This window comes from Pollachius pollachius (assembly GCF_949987615.1).
Source record: "Pollachius pollachius genome assembly, chromosome: 1".
In the NCBI taxonomy this organism is placed as follows: domain Eukaryota; kingdom Metazoa; phylum Chordata; class Actinopteri; order Gadiformes; family Gadidae; genus Pollachius; species Pollachius pollachius.
In genome coordinates, this window is record NC_136934.1 from 30,633,127 (window position 1) to 30,653,761 (window position 20,635).

Sequence of the window (20,635 nt, forward strand, 5' to 3'; positions counted from 1 at the left end):
ATACCAAATAGCTATAACTCAGGGCAAGGCGTAATGTGTTTCCTGGCGTTCCATGATAGCAAAACAAGGCTACCCATGGTTTAAGGACCCATCAACACGAGCTTCATGTTTGCTGTTTCTGTGAGGCATGCTTGAAAGGTTTGCTATTTTATTAATATATTTTTGTACATTGTCACGTTAATTTCAATGTATGATACCCAAACACAATAACAAAAATAAAAGATCACTTCTCAGTTAGCGCTATTATTGTTGATGCTGTTTGGCTCCTTGTTAAGATACAATTTACATAAGGCTGGGTTATTCTTATTCTCTAGCAACAGAGAGCAGTGTAGTGCATATAATACGAAATTAAATTGCTTGCTTTCGGCCAGTTGTTATTACATTTTCCTTACAATTTGAGTGAGTAGCTTATTCCTTTCCCCCATGTGTGCGTTGGTCCGCTTATTTACGAAATGTATTGTAGACTACAGCTATGAAGTCCAAGAGGAAGAAGAGACAGGACGACTTCCAGAAAGTCAAGCTGAAGGTGGGAAAGAAGAAGCCCAAAGCAGATAATGCCACCAATACCAACTTCCGCTCCAAGGGAATCCATCTCTCTGAACAGTTGAAAAGAGATAGCGGCCCAACCACACATAGACAGCTCGGCATCAACGTAAGTGTTCTCACATTTCCTTTGCTTGTCACCTTATTTTCTGTGGGTCTTTCTCTCATAACACAAAATAGTTTTGCTCTACAGTCCAGACTGTTTGGTTTCTGTTGGTCACAAAATCTATTTCCTTCTGCATTAAGGACCTGCTGTCCCAGCTCCACCACCACAATGGCAACGTGAAGCTGAGTTCCTTGGAGGGCTTGAGGGAGCTGCTGTTGAAGAACCCGTCGCTGCTGGAGCAGCACCTCTCCCGCCTCCTCTCTGAGGTGGCGGCCGTGTTCACAGACAAGGATGCCAATGTCCGCGTGGCGGCCACAAAGTTGCTCAGGTCAGAATCCTCAGATGATACATTTATTCTTATCATCTGTCATCACTTATTATTCTTATCATACACTACTGCCGAGAGGGGAAGTGGTGCATGTACCTCACATTTTTACTTATCAGCTGATACTTATTTTGGTGGAAATATTGACATCAATGTTTAAAATGATGTCACTCTGATATGTCATCGCATAAACATCTCCATATGTTGTGCTTCTCCAGGTTTCTTGCCCAGTGTGTACCAGCAGAGAGAGCGGCTCCATTCTTCCCCCTCCTTAGTGCACACCTGTCCTGTGCCATGACACACATTGAGGGGGGAATCCAGGAGGATGCCCTGAAGGTCCTAGACGTATTGCTGGAACACTACCCTGCCCTTCTCGCATCGCAGCCTTCTGTCCTCCTCACAAACTTCCTGGAGCTGATTTCCCACCGACGCAGCGGCGGCAGCAGTAGTGGAGGGAGCAAGAAGCCCCAGGATACTAAGGGGAGTAGATGGGCGCTTACAGTCAACCCCAGCAAGGCTATGACTGGTCAGCAATGGCGACTCACTGTGCTCCTCAGGTACATGGGTTGACACACACATGGAGACGACACTACAAAGCATCTCTGATTATCACATCACAATTGGACTGCTACGAATACACATGTGAATGCTTGCTTAATACATGTAAGTCAGTCATTCACATGTCTGAGTCATGCTGTGATTTGCAAGCAGTCTTGGACCCTATCTGGTCTGAAACATGCATACAAACAGAAGTCCAAATTGTCCCTTCATACTGTACTTGGTCTCCCTGCATTTCAGGCTGGGGCTTTTTATTCAGGCAGTAGTAGAGGAGAGTCCGACCGAGGAGGGAGATATGTGCAGCCCAAGTGAAGGGGTGTTTGGTTCAAACGAGGAGGGAGGGCTGATCCCCCTCGATCTCAACTGGGAAGAGCTCACCTACAGCAGGACGGAGGTCAAGGTTTATGAGCATTCGGGAGCCAAGCCAACTCCCCATTCCACCTTCAAGCTCCGGTATGTACCCCCTTGCATCGGCAATACATGTTTTACTTCCGCTAAGTATTCACACCCACGAGAACGCCCCTAAATAAGGCCGTGAAACAGCTTGTACAGCAGGACGCTCAATCTTTACTTCCGTAATAGTGTGACGCCAGATGGGCTGAAGTGCAGAAGTTGCACCTCCCGGGACTACCCGCAACGTTTACAACTTCTCGGGGGTGTGAATTTGCAGACAATCGCGCAAAGCGTTTGACCAATCGCAACAGGCTGGGGGTGCTGACCAATCACAGCAGATTGGGCTACTCGGGAGGGGGGCCTTAAAGTTCCATGATACGAAACAACGTTTATGAAAGATGTTGAAATTGGGTTTGCAGAAATGAACAGTGTGGGAATATTAAGAGGTATTTTTATTTTATTTCATACAGGCATGTAAACCTTTTCTAGTAGTACCCCCAAATGTAATTATTAACCTTAAAAAAGCATGATATGGGATCCTTAATAAGAAGTGTTCAGAACTCCAAAAAACAATCTTTGTCAATCTTTGTAATGAGGTCTACAAGCTCTCTGATGCCCTCCTTCTGTTTCATTCTGCAGACCAGAGGTGGAGCTTGGAGCCGGAGTAGGGGAGGGCCTGGGCTCTGCTGAAGCAGTTCAGAAATTTGCCGCCACCCTGGTGCCCCTGCTGCTGGAAGTGTGGGTGGAGGCCACTGCCACTGACTCTACATGGAACAGCAGCGAGGGGGCCCACCTGCTTACCCCGGATGCAATGTCCATCATGTTCCAGGTGCTTTCCATCCTGCAGCTGCTGAGGAAACTGGCTCCACAGAGGGAGCACCAGGACATACTGGTGAGGAAAACACCAGTATGCACACACAATGGTTCTGTTGTAGAAAGAGTGTCTTGATTTTAGTAAGTAACAGCCAAGATGTTCTCTGTGTAGGACACCTGGTTCCGCAGCGAATACCTGGAGAATTTTAAACAGCACTTCATGAAAAACTTTCCCTATGGCGTCCTAGACGCCCCGAAACCGAGGAGAAAGCCTGACCTCAAGAGGTGAGAAATCTAAATACATTAAAACAGGCGGGGAGATTCTCTTTCATCCCCTGCATAATCAACAGTATGAAACAGTGGATGCACAAATGTAGGAAGTCCATTGTTACAATTGATATATGGGTTTCATTATAAAATAGACATGGACAATAATGGATGACTATCAAATGTATGCTAAATATTCGTAATAATATCAGTAATATGTTCAATTTCAACCAAAGTTTATTTTGTGCAGTAATCATTGCTAAAATATTAGTTTTCAACACCAAGGCTATACTTCCCCTTGTCTACATTCAATGTAATTCAACCTCATACTGGGTCAACTAGAATGAAGCAGATGCCGGCTCATCCCGCGCCGACGGTGGAACCCCTGGGACTCAACATCACTTTGTGCCAGGTGATGGTGGCCCTCAGCCAGCGGCAGGATGCCGGCCAGGACAAGGACGCCGACTGGCTGCTGCCCCTCAGGACGTTTGTCCGCGACACCCTGGCCAACGGAGTGAAGCTCAGCTACAAGCAGCTCCACATGCTGCTGGATGCCGTGTGGAAGATGTTGCTCAAGGAGAGGAGCAGAGGTGCAGTTTTGGCGTTGACTGCTACTTGATGTGTTGGCCTCTCTGTTTGAAACGGTTCACTCTAAAGAGTATTGAGTAGGGAGAGTTTAAATAAGGTATTCCTTGGCAAAGTGGGACTTATGAAGTATTTTTTTAAAGTAGTTTTGAGTTTGCATGAGTCTTTGAATAGTTTGCAATAATTCCTTCTGTCTTCAATATTTGAACAGATATACCTTGGTTGGTCATTTTTCTGGATATTTAAATATTGTACCAACTAGTATACCGACTAGCTGTTCGGGGACATTCCCTGGTTGTGGGGTTTTCTTTGTTGTATAAATCCATTCTATTGCAAACACAATTATAATTTAAAAGGAGAAAAAAAACTTAGATATGCAACATAGCTTGTCTGATTATTTCATTGTACACAATGTGCACTAGCTCCTTTTAGGTAATATACTTGTGATTCAGTATTAGGTATTGTGTGTTGGGTCATTTGACAATGTGTTTTCATTCTCAAAGTCACTGGCTGTCTTGATTATCAATGTCCATTTTTGCAGCCCTGACTGAGGACCTCTTGGCTGCGGTTTACATCCACTACCAGCAGAGGAACCTGACTCTACAGACCCGGTCCTTACTGTTGTCCTTTTTCAGCAAGCTCTATCTCCAGGAACAAGGACACACACACCTAGCCAGGTAGCCAGCATAAATTAATCCTTTTTTATTTTGTAGCACACTATTCATTTTTATAGAAAGTAGCACGTAACAAGTTTCACAGAAAGTTGTAGACGTTTCTCATCCTATTTAGGTTTTTATTGCCCTGTTATTATCTGAAAGACTTTTGACTTTGAAGCATGTATTTGTCTTTAGTGTAGTACGGTAATGTGGAAAGGCCCTGCTTGTTTTTGTTCATAAAGTAACAGCTAAAACTCCTCTGCTCCTATTGTTTCACACCATAACCCAACACTCTGTTCTCTCTCTTCTCCAGGAGTAAGGTGCTGGGTCGATGGCTGGCCGCTCTCCCCATTCAGCTGTGCCAACTGGGCCACCGTAACCCGGTGCTGTCTGCCAGGCTCATCCTGTCCATCCAGGCCGCTGCCTCCAGGGGCAATAAGGAACTGCTCAGCAGTCTGCAGAGCAACGCCTGTAGGATCTATGGTAATGCACATTCATTTAAAATCAATTTGTAGTTACAGATGGAGATGGATATAGGAGAGGATCCAACTTGGAGCATGTATAATAATGTGTACACAATAGTTAATTAATAATAGTGTACTTAATAGAGGAACGGCACAAGGACTCGACCGGCCCCCTGGAAGTGTGACATGTTTTGCCGATCAGCACTAGGGGGCAGTGTTGTGCCACGCATGCATCAGAAAACTTGGTCCATATTTAATATCAACCCCTGGCAGAGAGCAATCAGGGCAGATCTGGATCATGGTTATAGATGATATGTCTTTGTGCTGTTACACAGACAGACCCATTTGACTCCAAATACCCCCTTCCCTCCCCCCTTTACATAAATCAGTTCCCGGTCACATTTATGAGAGAGTGTTGTAAGCACACACATAGCCAGGGGTAGGACATTGGTTGCTGGGCTGGTGTGGCAGGGAGGAGGGAGGGAGGGAGAGCTATGGGCTGGGCAGGGCAGCGGGGGGGGGGGGGCGATGGATTAACGGTCTAATAGAAACTGCCGTAGAGCCGGCAATTCACCATCACAAGACTCCTTTTGTCTGCTTGGTTTCTGACATCAGCATGTGCGTCAGAGAGCAACGGGACAGCACGCACACACAGACTATTATCTGATCACTCACTACTGTGGATACGCCTGTCTAGTCTGGCTTCCCCACCGTACGCCCCTGCGTCCAATGGCGTTCCCCGCAGAGAGGCCGCGTGCCGGCGCATCGTCAGCACCCCTGACTGATGACCTGCGTCCACAGATCCCCAGGAAGGGGTGGCCGTGCTGCTGCCCGCCAAGTCCCAACAGCGCCTGGTGCAGCTGCTCTACTTCATGCCCAAGATGCCCCAGCCCCTGCTGGCCAACCTGAGCCGCTGCTGCACTGCAGGGCGCATCTCTGCGGGCCTAGCGGCCTCCCTGATCCGCATCATACACCTCAGGTGGGTCCCAGGAGTCCTGGGGCAACGGGCACTCGCACCATCTCTTACAGGGGTGGGTCGGGGTGTGTTGGGAGTGCGTGGGCAGAGGTAAAACATCAGTCACTTGCGGTTACAGAGGAGACGGCTGACGGTAGTGGAATGTGCCCGGTAATAGAATCAAGCAATTAAACAAAAGAGAAGACTGACGGACCGACGCAACCAGACACGCCCAGGTTTGCTGAAGAGCCGCAGCACAACCATTGGAGGGCAGTGTTGGGTTTTAGCTCGCTCTAAATGTAGTCTGTTCCCCTCGATGGGTTCTGATAAGGATGCATAATCAATGGCAAAAACATTTGAGACATCTGAGTGAGCTTCTAGAGTGTGTGTGTGTGTGTGTGTGTGTGTGTGTGTCTGAAGTACAAAGAGTTCTTTGGGACACTGGAATTCGGCCTCCTTGGAGCACTGAGATAATTCCCCAGCCTCCGGGGCCTGAGCAGAAGACACTGTTAGTCACACATATATTTCCTCTTCCTACACATTTATCCTCGGCTGGTCTAGAGTAATCTTACTTCTAAAATAGCAGGCCTGTCGCACCAGTTACTCATGTGCGCATGTGCCAAGCAGCCTGCAGCTCACACACACACACAGAGCATGCGCGAACGCATACATACACCGCAAGCATGCACACACACACACACACACACACACACACACACACACACACACACACACACACACACACACACACACACACACACACACACACACACCGTACGTCAAGACAAAGGCAGCAACGCACTAGCCGACCTAAGACGTTATGTCTTTGAACATAACGGCTCCGCCATCGACACACGCAGTAAGTACACACACGCACGGGCACAAACCGCAGCGACACTCACCCAGGTAAGACAATATGTTTTTCAACATAACGGCTCTGCTATCGACACATGTGCAGGTAAAAACACAAATGCACGCGCACACACCGCAGCGACACTCGCCCTTAAACATAACGGCTCCGCCATCTACACACGCGCGGGTTAGAACACACACGCACGTGCACACACTGCAGCGACACTCAACCAGGTAAGATGTTATGTTTTTAAACATAACGGCTCCGCCATCGCCACACTCGCAGGTAAGAACACACACGCACACGCCCACACTGCAGCGACACTCAACCAGGTAAGATGTTATGTTTTTAAACATAAAAGCTCCGCCTTCGACACACACGCCCAGGTACGAACACACACGCACACACCGCAGAGACACACTCGCCCAGGTAAGACGTTATGTTTTTAAACATAACGGCTTCGGCGTCGACAAACTCTTCCAAGTAACACGTTCTGTCTATAGACTGTAGAAATTGCGATAAAAGAAGGGAAGAGACAATTTCTCACCTCGACAAGCAACGGCGGGTCGTTCAATTTGTCGTATAAAAACCGTTGAATTCAAACATTGCACCGACCGGCATATAGAGACAGCGTCCCTATAACACAGAACGAAAACATGTCAATAACACCGTATGGTGAATTATGTCTATAGAGTCCAGTCCACCACAAGACTACACTTTGTTGCTCAAATGTAATATAACTCACTTTTCAGCCCTAAATAACAGTAAAAGCTATTTAATAATTGATTTGCATGCACAGTATACTACACTTTCCATTGAACAATTACCCCTGTTACCATAAATTGACTATTTTATGATGTTTTCAAATGCTCACACACTAGCTGCTTTCAGACACACGTGTAAGTCCGGATATTTTCCTGATGGGCCGTATGTGTGAACAACATATCCTGAAATTGTACTCCGGAAATCTCCTGAATAATACTACCCCTGAGGTAGTATTTTGTTCTTAGGAAATGTAAATTACCTTATATGTGAATGAGGAGTAGGAAGTTAGTATTTCTCACACCACTTCAGTGGGCGTGTTTATGACGCGTCTGCATGTCCCCTAAATGATAATCAGCCAGTTGCCTTTTGTTCGCTGAATGGTTAAAAAATATTTAAACGTTGGCACTGCTTTTAAGAGTCATTTGTGGTGAACGAATGTTATATGTTGTAAAATTACAGGCAAAATTTAATTACAACTAGAGGTTGAGCGCGCGCAACGCTCGCGTCAAAACTCTAGTATACTTAATGGTAGACGCACAATGTAGTCTACAGACTATAAAGAGACTGCAGCATGATTCAGGTTCTTTTGATACAACTTGGCAATACAGGGGGATTGGAATAAAGAAAACGATGTTAGATGCTGGAATGTGACGGAGAATTAGTTGTATTAAAGGAATGCAGACAATACAATAATGCAGCTTAATCACAATTTATTCATTTATTTATTTATTTCCGTTTAGCAATAAACCCTGTGAATAGTAAAAAGTACTCAAGTTCAAAGCTGACACCCTTTGACTGGAAACAATAATTAGATAGCATGGTATATAGTGTACCCTGAGTTAGTAAAGGATGGTGGTAATGCAATTCATAACAATGATGATGATGATGAGTCAACTGCAGGTCATGTGTATGGTCCTCCAGGTCCTCTCTGAGTGGCTGGAGCGTGGGCAGCCAGGACACTGCTCTGCAGGACGTGGACTACATCAGCTTCCTCTTCTCAACGCTGACCGGATTCTCCTCTGACGACCTGGCCTCGCTGCAGGACGCCCCCGATGACAGCACCATCCCGCCCTCTCCCCTGTCCCCCCTCAGCCTCTACCCCACCCTCCTGGAGCAGTTCACACACCACTGGGACGTTGTCGAGGTGTGTCCGCTGGCTCATGTTTATCCCCAAACTCCAGGTCACCGCCCTCCTGACGACGGCACCTAGCGAAGGTCCAACAGGGAAGGTGCAAGTGAAAGAGGCAGGAGTATTGAAAGTGTTGATATTCTGGCCTCAGCTCAAGTCTTCCAGTTCCCCTCTGGACGGACACACACATACTCCCACTCACACATACACACAGGGGGGGGTTATCATGGTGCTACGGCCCGAGAGGGGGGGTTTATCATGGTGCTACGGCCCGAGAGGGGAAACTTTATCGCGTGGCACAGGTTGGGAGATGCGTGGTTATCGGGCATGAAGGGGGAGACGCAGGAATGCTAATGAGAGCCCATAGCGTGATTGAAGTGACATTTCCTGCTGAAACATGTAGCGTTAACGTAACCGCGCCCGGGGGCCGGCGAGCACACGTGTGTGAGGTGGGGACTGTAATCACTAATTTAGCACCTCAATTAAGGCCTTAGATTCCGCCCCTCTCATCTCCCTGTCTAGGCCACTCACAGGTGATTGGCAGGGAGGGGGGGTGGGGGCAGTTAGGGGGCAGGCGGAGGGGACAGTATTGAGGGATGGACTGTGTCGCCTCGGATCTGAACTAATGAGACAGGATTGTTTTTAATGGTGGGGAAAATGCCATCAGGTGCACAGGTCACTCACTCACACACACACAGCTCTGCAGCATTTCAGAACACCTACACACACGCACATACACACTTTTCAATTTGATAAGTCCAATGAGTTGAATTGTGGATTTTTAAATGGATGACGAGAAGGGGGGGTCTGCTTGATCCAGTTACCCCTGTACATCTCCTGTCTCACCACCAACCCCTGAAGTCTTCAGCGAGTGTAAAACACCACAGAACACATTCCTTATGGTAAAGGCTGTCTTTATTAGAATTAATTTGAAAATTACATTTCCGAATAATCGGAAAGCACATCAATGAAGTCGTCAGAAATGGGTATCTGAGAGTGTGATGATCTGTAATGCACTTTAGTTAGTGTGCAGTGATTCCAGATAAAGATGGTCTTTCTTCTTTTCATTCCCAGGAGGTCTGTCATTGTCTCGAGACACTCGGATCACAGTCGCAATGCTTTGACATTCTGCAGAATGCCATCTGCAAATACCTGGTAGGGAAAGATCAACATCAAGAAAGAAAGGCATCAATTCAAATTTCAAACTCGGCATTTTTCTCTGATGAGACGATATCAGGATTTAATTGTGTGTGTGTGTGTGTGTGTGTGTGTGTGTGTGTGTCAGGGTAAGCTGGGCGTGGTGCCTGACAGCCTGGCGGCGGGGCTGCTCAGAGCGGTGTCCAGGCTGCTGGAGCTGTCCGTGCTGCCCAGTGAGCCCATGCTGCACTTCCTGGCCCAGTGCTGCCTCAGCCTGCTAGCCCTACTCGTCACCCTCCAGCAGGAGGCGCCCTCACAGACCACACACAAGAGGTGGGCCTTGGTTGTGGGTAGACATGTGGCCCTTCTATAGACTTCGGGTGGCTGTCTCGACTCTCGTGACCTCTTTAACTACAGCCTGTAGGGGGCAGCCTTGGGCCTTCCCTGGAGACTTGTCACCTGCCTTTTGTTCACTTTATTAACTTTATGTTTTTATTATGCATATTTTCATCAGTTGAACTGATTAAATGATTATAGTAAGATATTGTGGTTATAGAAGGGCACGACTTACATATAACAGACATGACAAATGATTAACCATTTTATGTTGATTTAAACATAAAGGAAATTCCATAGCATAAAGCAATTCATTAATCTATTAGTCCGTGTTGAGTATTAGCCGTAAGGTGAGTATTATACATGCATACATACATTTATCAACAAATGGCCATTTGGAAAATGACGTGCCTGAATGGCATTGAACGATCTACAACCAGTCCATCAAGTCCATCTAGTTCAGATCACTTTGAGGCGTGCTTTATTGATGAATGGTGTCGCCGGCGGAGTATGTAAGGCTCCATAGCTCAGTGGTTAGAGCACTGGTCTTGTAAACCAGGGGTCGTGAGTTCAAATCTCGCTGGGGCCTGATTCTCATCATTTTCTCCCACCTTTTATGTGATCCTCTCTACCCTTATTTGTGTTTTTCCTTCCTCTGCAGGGAGGCGATATGGAGCGCGTGTGTGTCCGCGCTGGCCAACGTGCCGCGGCTGCTGCGTGCCGTCCTGCAGGCGCTGCGGGTCGGGGACCTGTGTGAGGAGGAGCTGCCGCAGCTGGGCCAGATCCTGTCCATGATGCTGCAGCACGCGCCGCTCCGCAGCCACCTGCTGGCCAACACGGCCCTGCTGCAGCACATCATCCAGGAGCTCACGGTAAACCAGGAGACCTTCAGACACACCTCTTCTGTTGAACCTCCTTCTGACCTCCTTCACTTGTAATCTCCTTGGTTTGAGTCTACCTTTCTTTTTAGGCATCAGTGGTTTTTGACCTGGTTTTTTATTTTTCTCGCTGCTTCCCTGGCTGAGCACTTTTCACTGTTCTGCATGAAAGTTTGATTTGATGGTTGATGAACTTAATTGGAATAACTAGACTTGTAGCTGTGTGTCTGACCTGTGTGGTTGTGAATAGCTGGACTTGTAGCTTTGTGTCTGACCTGTGTGGTTTTGAATAGCTGCACTTGCAGCTGCGTGTCTGGGAATAGCTGGACTTGTAGCTTTGTGTCTAACCTGTGTGCTGTTGTCTTCCAGAGGTACTCTCACGGGGAGACCAGGGAGCAGTGGCTGACGGACCTGCTGTATTGTTACAGCGTCACCATGGCTCACGCCTCCACCGCTCACCGCGGGAGCCTGGGGCTGAGGGACATGTACTGACCCGACCAGCGAGGACCAAACCCAGCCCTGCTTCCCTTCGCCATCACCCTGGATCTGGAAGTGACAGCACTCATTCAAACGCAACGCAAGGGAAATGTTTAGAAACAGACGATTGTTATTGTGACAAGGATTAAGGCTTTCTGTTTTAAAACCATGCCTGGACTTTTTTGATCATTCTTGTTTTTGCATTTGTAAAACGCAACATTGTAATGCTGTATGTTGGCTTATCTGTCTGAATTTTCTAAAATTAAATGAAATGGAAAAAGAAAAAAAATGTTTTCAATTTGTTTATTTTTTGGCGTTACCTTTAACATACACGTAAAAATACACATTACGAGGTATATACTTATAACACAAGTGGAAATGATAGTACACGTTTAGATTTGGTTTGTGCAAGATGCAAATGCCAATTGGCAAAGATGGCAATGAGAGAGCAGCCTGCTGTGTTCCACGCGTTGGGCTGCAGGTGGGCAGGCTGTATGACTGGCTGCTGATTGACTGCCTCACTCTCCTCAACAGAAAGGTTATCAGTGTGTGTTTGTGCGTGCATGCACTATTCTGTGTTTCCTTCCACAATGGATTAAAGGTTATCTTTTACACACAACTCTGTCAAATTAACCCCGCCCGTGAGGTCATCAGCCTGATGTCATGCACATTCCTTTTTTTAATTTTTTTTTTACAAAACATCACTTATTATTGTACCCCTCCCCAGTACAGCTTTAGAAGGGAAGGCAGGCTGCCAGCTTGGATATGTGTATGTGTGTGTGTAACAAGCCACAGCCGTGACTACCTGTTTGTGAAGCCCAGGTAGGAGAGACAAGCATTTAGTTCCTCTCACTGTGGTTCACCTGGATTGGGTGCAGACTGACCCAATGGGTAGAGAAGTCATTTAACTCTCCTAATCCAAAGCCAATCGTTTTTTTTTATCCTTGTTCGGTTAGGATCTCAGCGGCTTCAACACTACACCGTTCATCTCCCTATTAGGTCCTGTGTTACTTAGTTATTTTTTTCTCATTAAGAAGTTATCAAGGATTGAATATTTATGAGACTATCGAGGCAGTCAATGTGGCAAATATGGATAGTTTCCTCCGCTGGTTGCAAATTTCCTCCAGACCGCTGTGTGGACCGGGAGACGTCACAGACGTCTGTTATTGGACAGTGTAGTGTGAAGCGGTCTCAGTACTTCCCCCGACCCCTGCACGCCTGTCCAGAGCTCTGGGGTCTCAGGTGGTACGAGTACTGGGTGGCCTGGCTAAGGGTGTCCCCCAGGTGGACGCAGTCTATCCCACTCACTGTGGGAGCAGAACAAAACAAATACGTCAGGGGACTGTGGTGGGTTAGAATGCAGTGTGTGTGTGTGTGTGTGTGTGTGTGTGTGTGTGTGTGTGTGTTTGATGCCTACGCTGACTCCCGGTGCGTAGAGACAGGTCCAGGAGCATCTGTGATTGGGCGCTTCTGAGGGAGCGCCCCCGTCTGGCCATGGAGTTTCCTGAAAAAAAGAGATGGTTAATATCATCAGTATTTAGCCAAAGCTGTCAAAAGAGTGATGTCATTAAGCAGATAGTGGGGGCAAGAGTATTGCTCAAGGACGCTTTCTGGTAGGGTGCGTTGGGAATCAAACCCAGAACCCTTCTTTGAATACACTATCATTTTAATTTTCTCAGAGATGCTTCTGATGTGTGCTCCCTCTAGATGACTCAGGTCCTCTGGCCCTGGCCTCTGAGTTGTTGCCTGGTGATGACAGAGACCTTTTGGGAGGCGGCCTCTAGTGTCTATGGTCCTCGCCTCTGGAACAGCCTGCCAGAGGAGCCCAGGACATCTGTGAACACCTTTAAAAGAAACCTAAAACATACCTATTTAATACAGCTCTCTCTTAATCCCTTTTATTTATTTATTTTAGTTTATTTTCATTTCATTGTTGTTAAGCACCTTGTATTGCAATTTTGTACAAAAGGCACTATGTAATTTTATAATTGTAATTTTATATTTAAATGGTTATTTAGGAGAAAAGCAATCCAAGTTGATACTCTCGTGGTTACTTTATGCAAACACACGTCTTGTCAACTGGTCTGGTGCCTTCAGTGAGCACATCGTTGGGTGTGGTGCCAGCAAATGTCCTAGGTGTGTATGCCTTTCTTATAAAACTCTGCTAAGATCACCTACAGTCAAGGCTCCATAGCTCAGTGGTTAGAGCACTGGTCTTGTAAACCAGGGGTCGTGAGTTCAATTCTCGCTGGGGCCTATGTGATCAAAGGATGGTGTCTCTGTCACTTTTTCACACCAGGAATAAAAGTGCCATCATGACCTCACAATCACTATTGAGTGTTACGCAAAACTATTTGGGAAGTCGGACTTGCAAATTGTTTGGAAGGTAATTGGATGTATCATCTGTCGATCACCTACAGAGTATCTACGTGATCGGTGATCCTGTGCCAATTCCTCCGAGGACGCTGATTGGTTCCAACCTATCAGATATCGACAGACCAATTTGTAAACGCATATTATTCTGGAACATCTCAGTTTATTGAATTAAACTTTTTTGGTATTTAGCAGACACTTTATCCAAAGCGACCGGGAACAGTTTCCCATAGGGCAATCTGGAGTTAAGTGTCTTGCTCAAGGGCACAATGGTGACAGCGGGATTCATTCAGATCATTTCAGTTCATCCACGGGGCATCAACGATGGTAGACCAAAATACCTCTGGACGAAACAGGATAGACCTAAAACCAATCATCAGCTCAACTTGTATCAAATTATGTCGGAAGAAAGGCAAAAACATCTTTCTTATGAAAAAGGAAAAAAGCTTTAGTCCAGTGGTTTGTTCTTCCTAAAGAGAAAGTATACCGCCAAGTTAGTTTAGTGTCATGAGTATCGGACCTTGTCTGCTGGATATGTGTCTGAGCGGGGATCAGGACTGGCAGAGCAAATCAAACATGAGCTTGCAGAGTCATCTGGTTCCCAGGCTGGGTGAAGCCTTGTTAACAGCCTGATGAACAGGCTGCTACTAGAATACATGCATAGCATCAGCTCTGGGCTGAGCACTGAATTCTGTTGCTTTCAGGGACCAAAGGCATCACAGAGCCCCGAGATACGCACATAATGAAATAAGTCATTCAAAAAATAGTCTAATTGAATTGAATTTTAATCCATTCCCTGCCACAATTCCTGGCCACGTGCAACCCCCCCCCCCCTACCTACACACCAAAAAATTAGAGTGAGGGAGAATATGTTTGGTAAATGTGTGTGTGGCTCCATGTGGCGTTTGCGTGCGTGTGTGTTCTGCAGATAGCTCCATGCAGTCGCCTGACATTCCCCCTGACAGCTCTGAACTTTTCAAAGACCCAGAACTGTCAGACCCAAGGAGGAGAGAGAGAGAGAGAGAGAGAGAGAGAGAGAGAGAGAGAGAGAGAGAGAGAGAGAGCGAGAGAGCGAGAGAGAGAGATGGATAGGAGCGAGACGGTGAGGAGGATGGGTGGGCTACGGCGTTAGAAGGGAGGGGTCTGTTGGGTGAGATGGTAGGCGGACGTGGGCCTGACTGTGTGTGTGTGTTTGTGTGTCTGTGTGTGGTTTCTGCCCATTCTCCCGTCATCACCTGGTGATGTGTGCTGAAGGTCAGGGCTGTCGGTGAGGTGAGGTGAAACCAAGTGGTTATTACACACACACACACACACACACACACACACATACATCTTGTGATATGTGGCTGTTAGCATCCTTACATGTTGTCAGCTGTTTCTACTCATGCCGTGTGCTTGGAGTACAAGGCTCTTTCAGATCACAGTTGTAAATTCAGAACAATTTATTTAGTACAAATTTTTTTATTCACCTTGTAAAAATGAATGATGCAATTTCTTTTATAATATGCAAATAGCCTTACCATATATGCTTTGCAGCACTGAGTTCTTACTGGCTGTTAACTTAGCGGATTGCGCCCTTAATTCAGTCTTCTTCCTGTTAGGGGTGTGGCTTGGATTCATTGACTCCGCCCACTCCAAGGGCCTGCCCTCCTGCGGGTGTTCTCTCGCTCTAAACCTACGACAGATACACAGAGGAGCACACATTATTTGTGAATGAGCTGTTGCAATAAAGAAAGAGAGAAAAATCTGAAGATCAAAGTGGAAAAGGAAAAATGGAAAAGCAGGACCTGTTCGCCGGAGAGAGACAACTACATGCTTCTGGGAGCTATTACACCAGCACTGCTCACCTTTTAGCCTCTTGTTTAAGCAGAGGGAGCCCTCCAGTTTACATCCCCCCCTCCCCCCATACTTCTGTCCCCGATGCCTGGATGGCATCCAGAACAGAGATTGTGGGTGAGTCGGGGGTGTGCGGGGGGCTATGAATATGATGTATGGAACAATGCATGCATTGTGTAACCCTCCATGTAAGTGGATGGTAAGGACTCCATGGCAGGCATTATTGCCAGTAATTAACATTATTACACACACACACACACACACACACACACACACACACACACACACACACACACACACACACACAAACAAACACACACACACACACACACACACACCTTCTCCAGGCCCTCTGGATGGTGCCTGCAGCCTCGTTCCTCCTCCCATGCTGAGAGGGCTGCGTGCCGCGTTCCCTTGGTGTGCGCAAGGGGAAGGGCGTGTGTGTGGCGGCATGGTGTGTCCTGCCGGAAGGGGTTTTGTGGTTGGGGGCGGAGCGACACCTCAATGAAAGGGCCTGGCCCTCGGGGCCCCGCTCCTGGCTTTGGTCCCCGGCCCGGAGAGGCGTGCTTTCTGTGTCAGCCAGGCGGAGGGCAGCACGCCCCGCAGACCCCAGAGCCTCTCTGAGGCTCGGCAACGGGGCACCGGCCACACCGGGGCGTGCGCTGGGCGAGGAGGGTCTCGTGGCCGTGGCAGTTGCTGTGGTCGGGCGTCTGGGGCTGGGTCTGGGGCTGGGGCTGGGGCTGGGGCTGGGTCTGGGGCTGGGGTTGGGGTTTGGGTTGGAGTTTGGGCTGGGCAGCCTCCCGCAGCTTGCGGAGGGGGTGCGTTCCTTCAGCTTGGATGTGGTCACGTGACACTGGACGCCGGGGACGTCATGTGACTCCGTCTCCCTGCTCCTCCTAGAGCCTCGGCTCCTCGTGTGTGCTAGTGTGAAGAGAGGAGGGGTCAGTGCATGACTCTGTTACGACATTGTGTATAAGGTATTGAACTTAAGCAGGCAGCATGCTTCAAAACAAGTCCTGTTCTTTGGCAGGATGAGATCAAAGAAGTCCACTGCAGATCAACGTTCTTTAAACTTAGTGCGGTTTTGAGGTGGTACCTAAACGTTCCATTACTGAAGACCGGTGCGCTTTCCTTGCAGCAGGGAGTCACATCCCATTGAATGTGTCACTGATCGCAGTGGTTCACTACAGGATCACTTTTCAGGTGCTGCTGCAAAGATTTCTCGCCATTGAACCGGCTTCATGCATCCTGTCACCTCTCTGTTTCCGGAGCTCTTCTTTGGCCTTGAGGCGTTCTGCTTTGGAGGCCTTCCTAGGCTCTGGCACCGGGTCATGCAGGGCCAACCCGTTCATCTTGTTGGCCAAGGAATGCCGCTGGTGCTCTGCTGGCGTCCGGCCCGACTCGGTGAGGGCCACGGAGCTCTGCTGCTGCACCTCCCGTCGACGCTGCTCCTCCTCCCGCTTCCTACACACACACACACACACACACCCACACACACACACCCACACACACACACACACACCATACACACACACCCACACACACACACCCACACACACACACACACGAGTAGTAGACTATTAGAATAATTCTGCATTTTTGGTGTGTGGTGGCACACTGGTAGATCCATCTCCAATGATACGTACATAAAGTGGACTTCAATGTGGAGACGCCATTGTAATGTGGGCATTAGAGTGGTGGCCGTTGGTGAATGGATCCAAGCGGTTGTGGATGGTATATGTTTAATGAGCTGCAGGAAAGTCTAGCCTCGCAAGTTACTTTGGGTTCCTCGCTGCATAGCTACGGTCTAGATCCCTTTTAAAGCCTGTTCAAACATTTTTTAATGATAGGACCAATCAGCATTCAGGGGTGTTTCAGTTAATGACCAGCCACAGTCTGCCCAAAAAAAAGAAAGAATTCAAGAGCAATCAAAACTAGATTTTACCAGAAATGGACTCAATGAGGAAGTTCAAAAATGAACACAAAAACTTTTCTCAGATTAGAATATGTCTTTGCTAAACTTTTAACCCGCATTTGGCAGGAACAAAGCAAGCAAGCAGGTCACTATGATTGGCCTAAGCTTTGTTAACAATGTAATTAGTGTCATTGGGAAACACAAACGGGAATACCGGAATGGCCTAAAGAGGTTTTTCAGGTGGTAGTGGTATGAATGTCAAAGGGTTGTAGGATCAAACTCCAATGTCCACAGTCTACCTGTATGCATCTATGAGCAAGATGCATAAACCTTACCTGCTCGTAATGACCACTTCATTGTGAGTGGTTCAGGTAAAAAGGTTCGCCATTAGCGAGATGAAGAGAACCCACAAAGAGGTTATCTTCCAGACATATGACATTTACTACTTAAAATAAATAAAAAATAAAAAGGATAAAAAGGTGAAATTCTGAAGCCTTCTTCATAGGAATGTGCCGTGCGATGGCAGTGCTGGAGATGGCATTAAAGGTGACTCTGAGAGCAAATGACAAGAGACAGCCGGGCTGAAGAGCAGGCAGAGGGGGAAGACGCATGTGTTTGCCAGGATGACACAAAGTAAGATAGATACGGGTGGAGTGCGGCAGCTCCAGGGGGGGCAACACACAATGCCTTTAATTGTCGATAGTCAATTTGTTTTGAAAGTAAGCGACACTAATCGCCGGGAGCGGGAGAGAGAGAGAGAGAGAGAGAGAGAGAGAAAGAGAGAGAGAGAGGAGAGAGAGAGAGTGATTGAGAGAGAGTACGAGGGCGGGTGGAAACTTTGAACAAAAGGAGCTAGTGTTTGCCTAGGTGGGAGAAAAAACCTCCTTGTATGTCCAGGCACACGGATATGGAAATGCTATATGCAGATGTGCGTTGTGCTGCGGTGGGACTTGAGTGCGGGAGTGTGCGTGTGTGTGCGGGAGTGTGCACTCGCTCCCTCACTTGGCGGCGTCCTTGCGGAGCTGCTCGTGCCTCATGAACAGCTGCTTCCTCTCCCGGAAGGCCTTGCGCACCGTGTAGCCCTTGTACACCGCCTGGATGGAGGCGGCCGCGATGTCTTGGATGGCGGCGATGGACAGGGCGCCGTGCTCCAGCATGAACTGAGTCACCTCGCTGTGCTCCCCCAGCAGAGCGTAGTCAAGGGGCGTGTACCTGCCGCGCACACACACACACACACACACAGACGCACACCGATGCACACGCGCACAGACACACACACGCACACTCACTCGCACACACGCACACACACACATACACACACATACATGCAGACATGCACACATGAACGCACACGAATGCACAGACAGCATTGATCATTTGCATGCAAGTGCTACACATGCACATACATGCACTCAGTAAGCTTGAGTTTATGGTCCCCCTATGTTCCCTCAGGCAGTTTCCACGTATAGATATAACCGCATGCTTGGCGCCACCAAGTATAAACTCTTTAATGCGTATCCTTTTCCCGTTTCGAGATGGAGGGTTGAGGAACATTTTTTTAACGTTGTGCGACTTGCACGCCCCTTTCCACATTACAGACGATGAAGGCCTTAAGAAATCAGCTAGATTGGTGGCTATTGGGTTCCTCCCCGTTTGTGTGTGTTCAGGGTGGTCGTCTCTCTCAGCCCTCCTCGGGGCTGTCCTCACCTCTCCTCCGTGTGCTCCATGTGGTTGGGGAAGGCTTTGTACCCCAGGAGCAGCTTGACAGCGTCCAGGTAGCCGTTGTTGCAGGACCAGTGGAGAGCAGTCCTCCCCTGACACACAAACACACACAGAACTCCCATCGCACATCCTGCACATCACCCAGCACCCCTCATCCCTGTCCCCTCTGGAGGGAAATGGTACCTCCTTGTCCTGGATGTTGGGGTCGGCGTTGTTCTCCATGAGGACCGCCATGCAGGTGATGTAGCCTCCGTACGCAGCGCACTGCAGAGGAGTGCGCCCCGCCTGGTCCTAGGCACCGGACACAGGGGGAAACCCTCTCACAACCATGGACACGGGCCGGACTATAACTGGGTCTACATGACATGCATGGCTGTGTGTCTGTCTTTCACTCATCATTATGGACGAAATACGCATTGTATGTGTGTGTGTTTGTTTGCGTGTACGTGTGTGTCTGTACCTGCACGTTGGGACTGATCCCGTTCTCCATCAGCACCTGGCACACCTCAGCGTTCCCTCCCAGGGCGGCCCAGTGAAGGGCCGTGTGGCCGTCCACATCCACCAGGTCAACGCGCGCTGAGCCTGCAGCAAGTGAAAGCAGTGAACCCGTTGGAAAGGTCCCCGCAAGACTCCAGTCTCCACACACACATAAGGCCCCATGAGATCAAAGTCCCCATTCAACTTCCCCTTACTGCTCCGTCAGTAAACATGCACTATGCCAGGCCTACCCTTGATGAGAGTGAGTATCACGTCTCGCTGCCCCATCTCACAGGCCCGGAACAGCGGCGTGTGCTTCATCACGTCCAGAGAGTCAACCATGGCACCCTTCTCCAGCAGCAGGCGCACCGTGCTCACGTGGCCGGAGAGGGAGGCTGCATGCAGGGCTACGCGCACACATGCGCACACGCACACAGAAATACACACACACTGGTAATCAAAACCAGACAGAACAAGGACAACAGAGAGTTTGAGTCAAGGGAATCATGGAGGAGAATATAGGAGATCCAACCAGGCAATAGACGTATGCCACACTTCCTACTGCGCCTCTGGCCTGCTTCTACTCCCCTTCTCCTCCCCCTGGAGCTCTTGGCGGGGCTAAGCCCAGTGGAGGGTTAAGCAGACAGAAACAAGTTCAATGAGAAGGAACCCAGTGCAGCCTCCTTGTGGCTAAACGCTGCGCGTCCCCAGACAGGAGGGATTAGAGTCAAGTGCATGGAAGTGATCCCAGCACCAGCCTTCACCCCGTCTCATTAGCATGGCTGAAGCGCTACATATTATTCATGCATAAACAATTACTGCCTCAATAAGAGGGGCGGAGGCCCTGGAGAGTAGGGCTCTCAAAAGCCTAGTGGTCAGGGCATGTGTGTGTGTGTGTGTGTGTGTGTGTGTGTGTGTGTGTGTGTGGAGGTGTGTGTGTGAATGTATATATGTTCAGGTTTATTGTGTCTTCACTGCCAGATGACGCACGTGGTTTGTCTTTGGATGAAAATGGGCTAACCTATGCTCTATGTGTGTATGTGTGTGTGTAAGAGTATTTACATGCAGATGA

General features: G+C 48.3%; 2 protein-coding genes across 3 annotated transcripts in view; one reads left to right on the top strand and one right to left on the bottom strand.

Annotated features, from left to right (window-relative positions):
* On the top strand, positions 1–12,417 carry tex10 (testis expressed 10). Its single transcript, XM_079742997.1, has 16 exons — positions 1–138; positions 464–652; positions 790–977; positions 1,193–1,531; positions 1,773–1,985; positions 2,565–2,817; positions 2,911–3,023; positions 3,348–3,595; positions 4,132–4,267; positions 4,560–4,729; positions 5,512–5,689; positions 8,205–8,427; positions 9,487–9,567; positions 9,698–9,882; positions 10,547–10,757; positions 11,133–12,417. The coding sequence occupies exons 2-16, from the start codon at positions 473–475 to the stop codon at positions 11,253–11,255; spliced, it is 2,841 nt and encodes a 946-aa protein (XP_079599123.1). The 5' UTR covers positions 1–138; positions 464–472; the 3' UTR covers positions 11,256–12,417.
* The window catches only part of invs (inversin), a 23,143-nt gene continuing 14,918 nt past the window's right edge, over positions 12,411–20,635 (bottom strand). Inside the window, exons 10-19 of one of the 2 annotated variants that reach the window (XM_079742978.1) lie at positions 19,815–19,970; positions 19,547–19,668; positions 19,270–19,377; positions 19,072–19,178; positions 18,367–18,576; positions 16,705–16,913; positions 15,788–16,370; positions 15,134–15,288; positions 12,658–12,744; positions 12,411–12,547 (exon numbers count right to left, since the gene is read on the bottom strand). In XM_079742978.1, coding sequence (XP_079599104.1) covers positions 12,432–12,547; positions 12,658–12,744; positions 15,134–15,288; positions 15,788–16,370; positions 16,705–16,913; positions 18,367–18,576; positions 19,072–19,178; positions 19,270–19,377; positions 19,547–19,668; positions 19,815–19,970 — 1,853 coding nt within the window. In that variant the 3' untranslated portion in view covers positions 12,411–12,431. The remainder of the gene's footprint in view (positions 12,548–12,657; positions 12,745–15,133; positions 15,289–15,787; positions 16,371–16,704; positions 16,914–18,366; positions 18,577–19,071; positions 19,179–19,269; positions 19,378–19,546; positions 19,669–19,814; positions 19,971–20,635) is intronic. The other variant, XM_079742979.1, reaches the window with a different exon arrangement.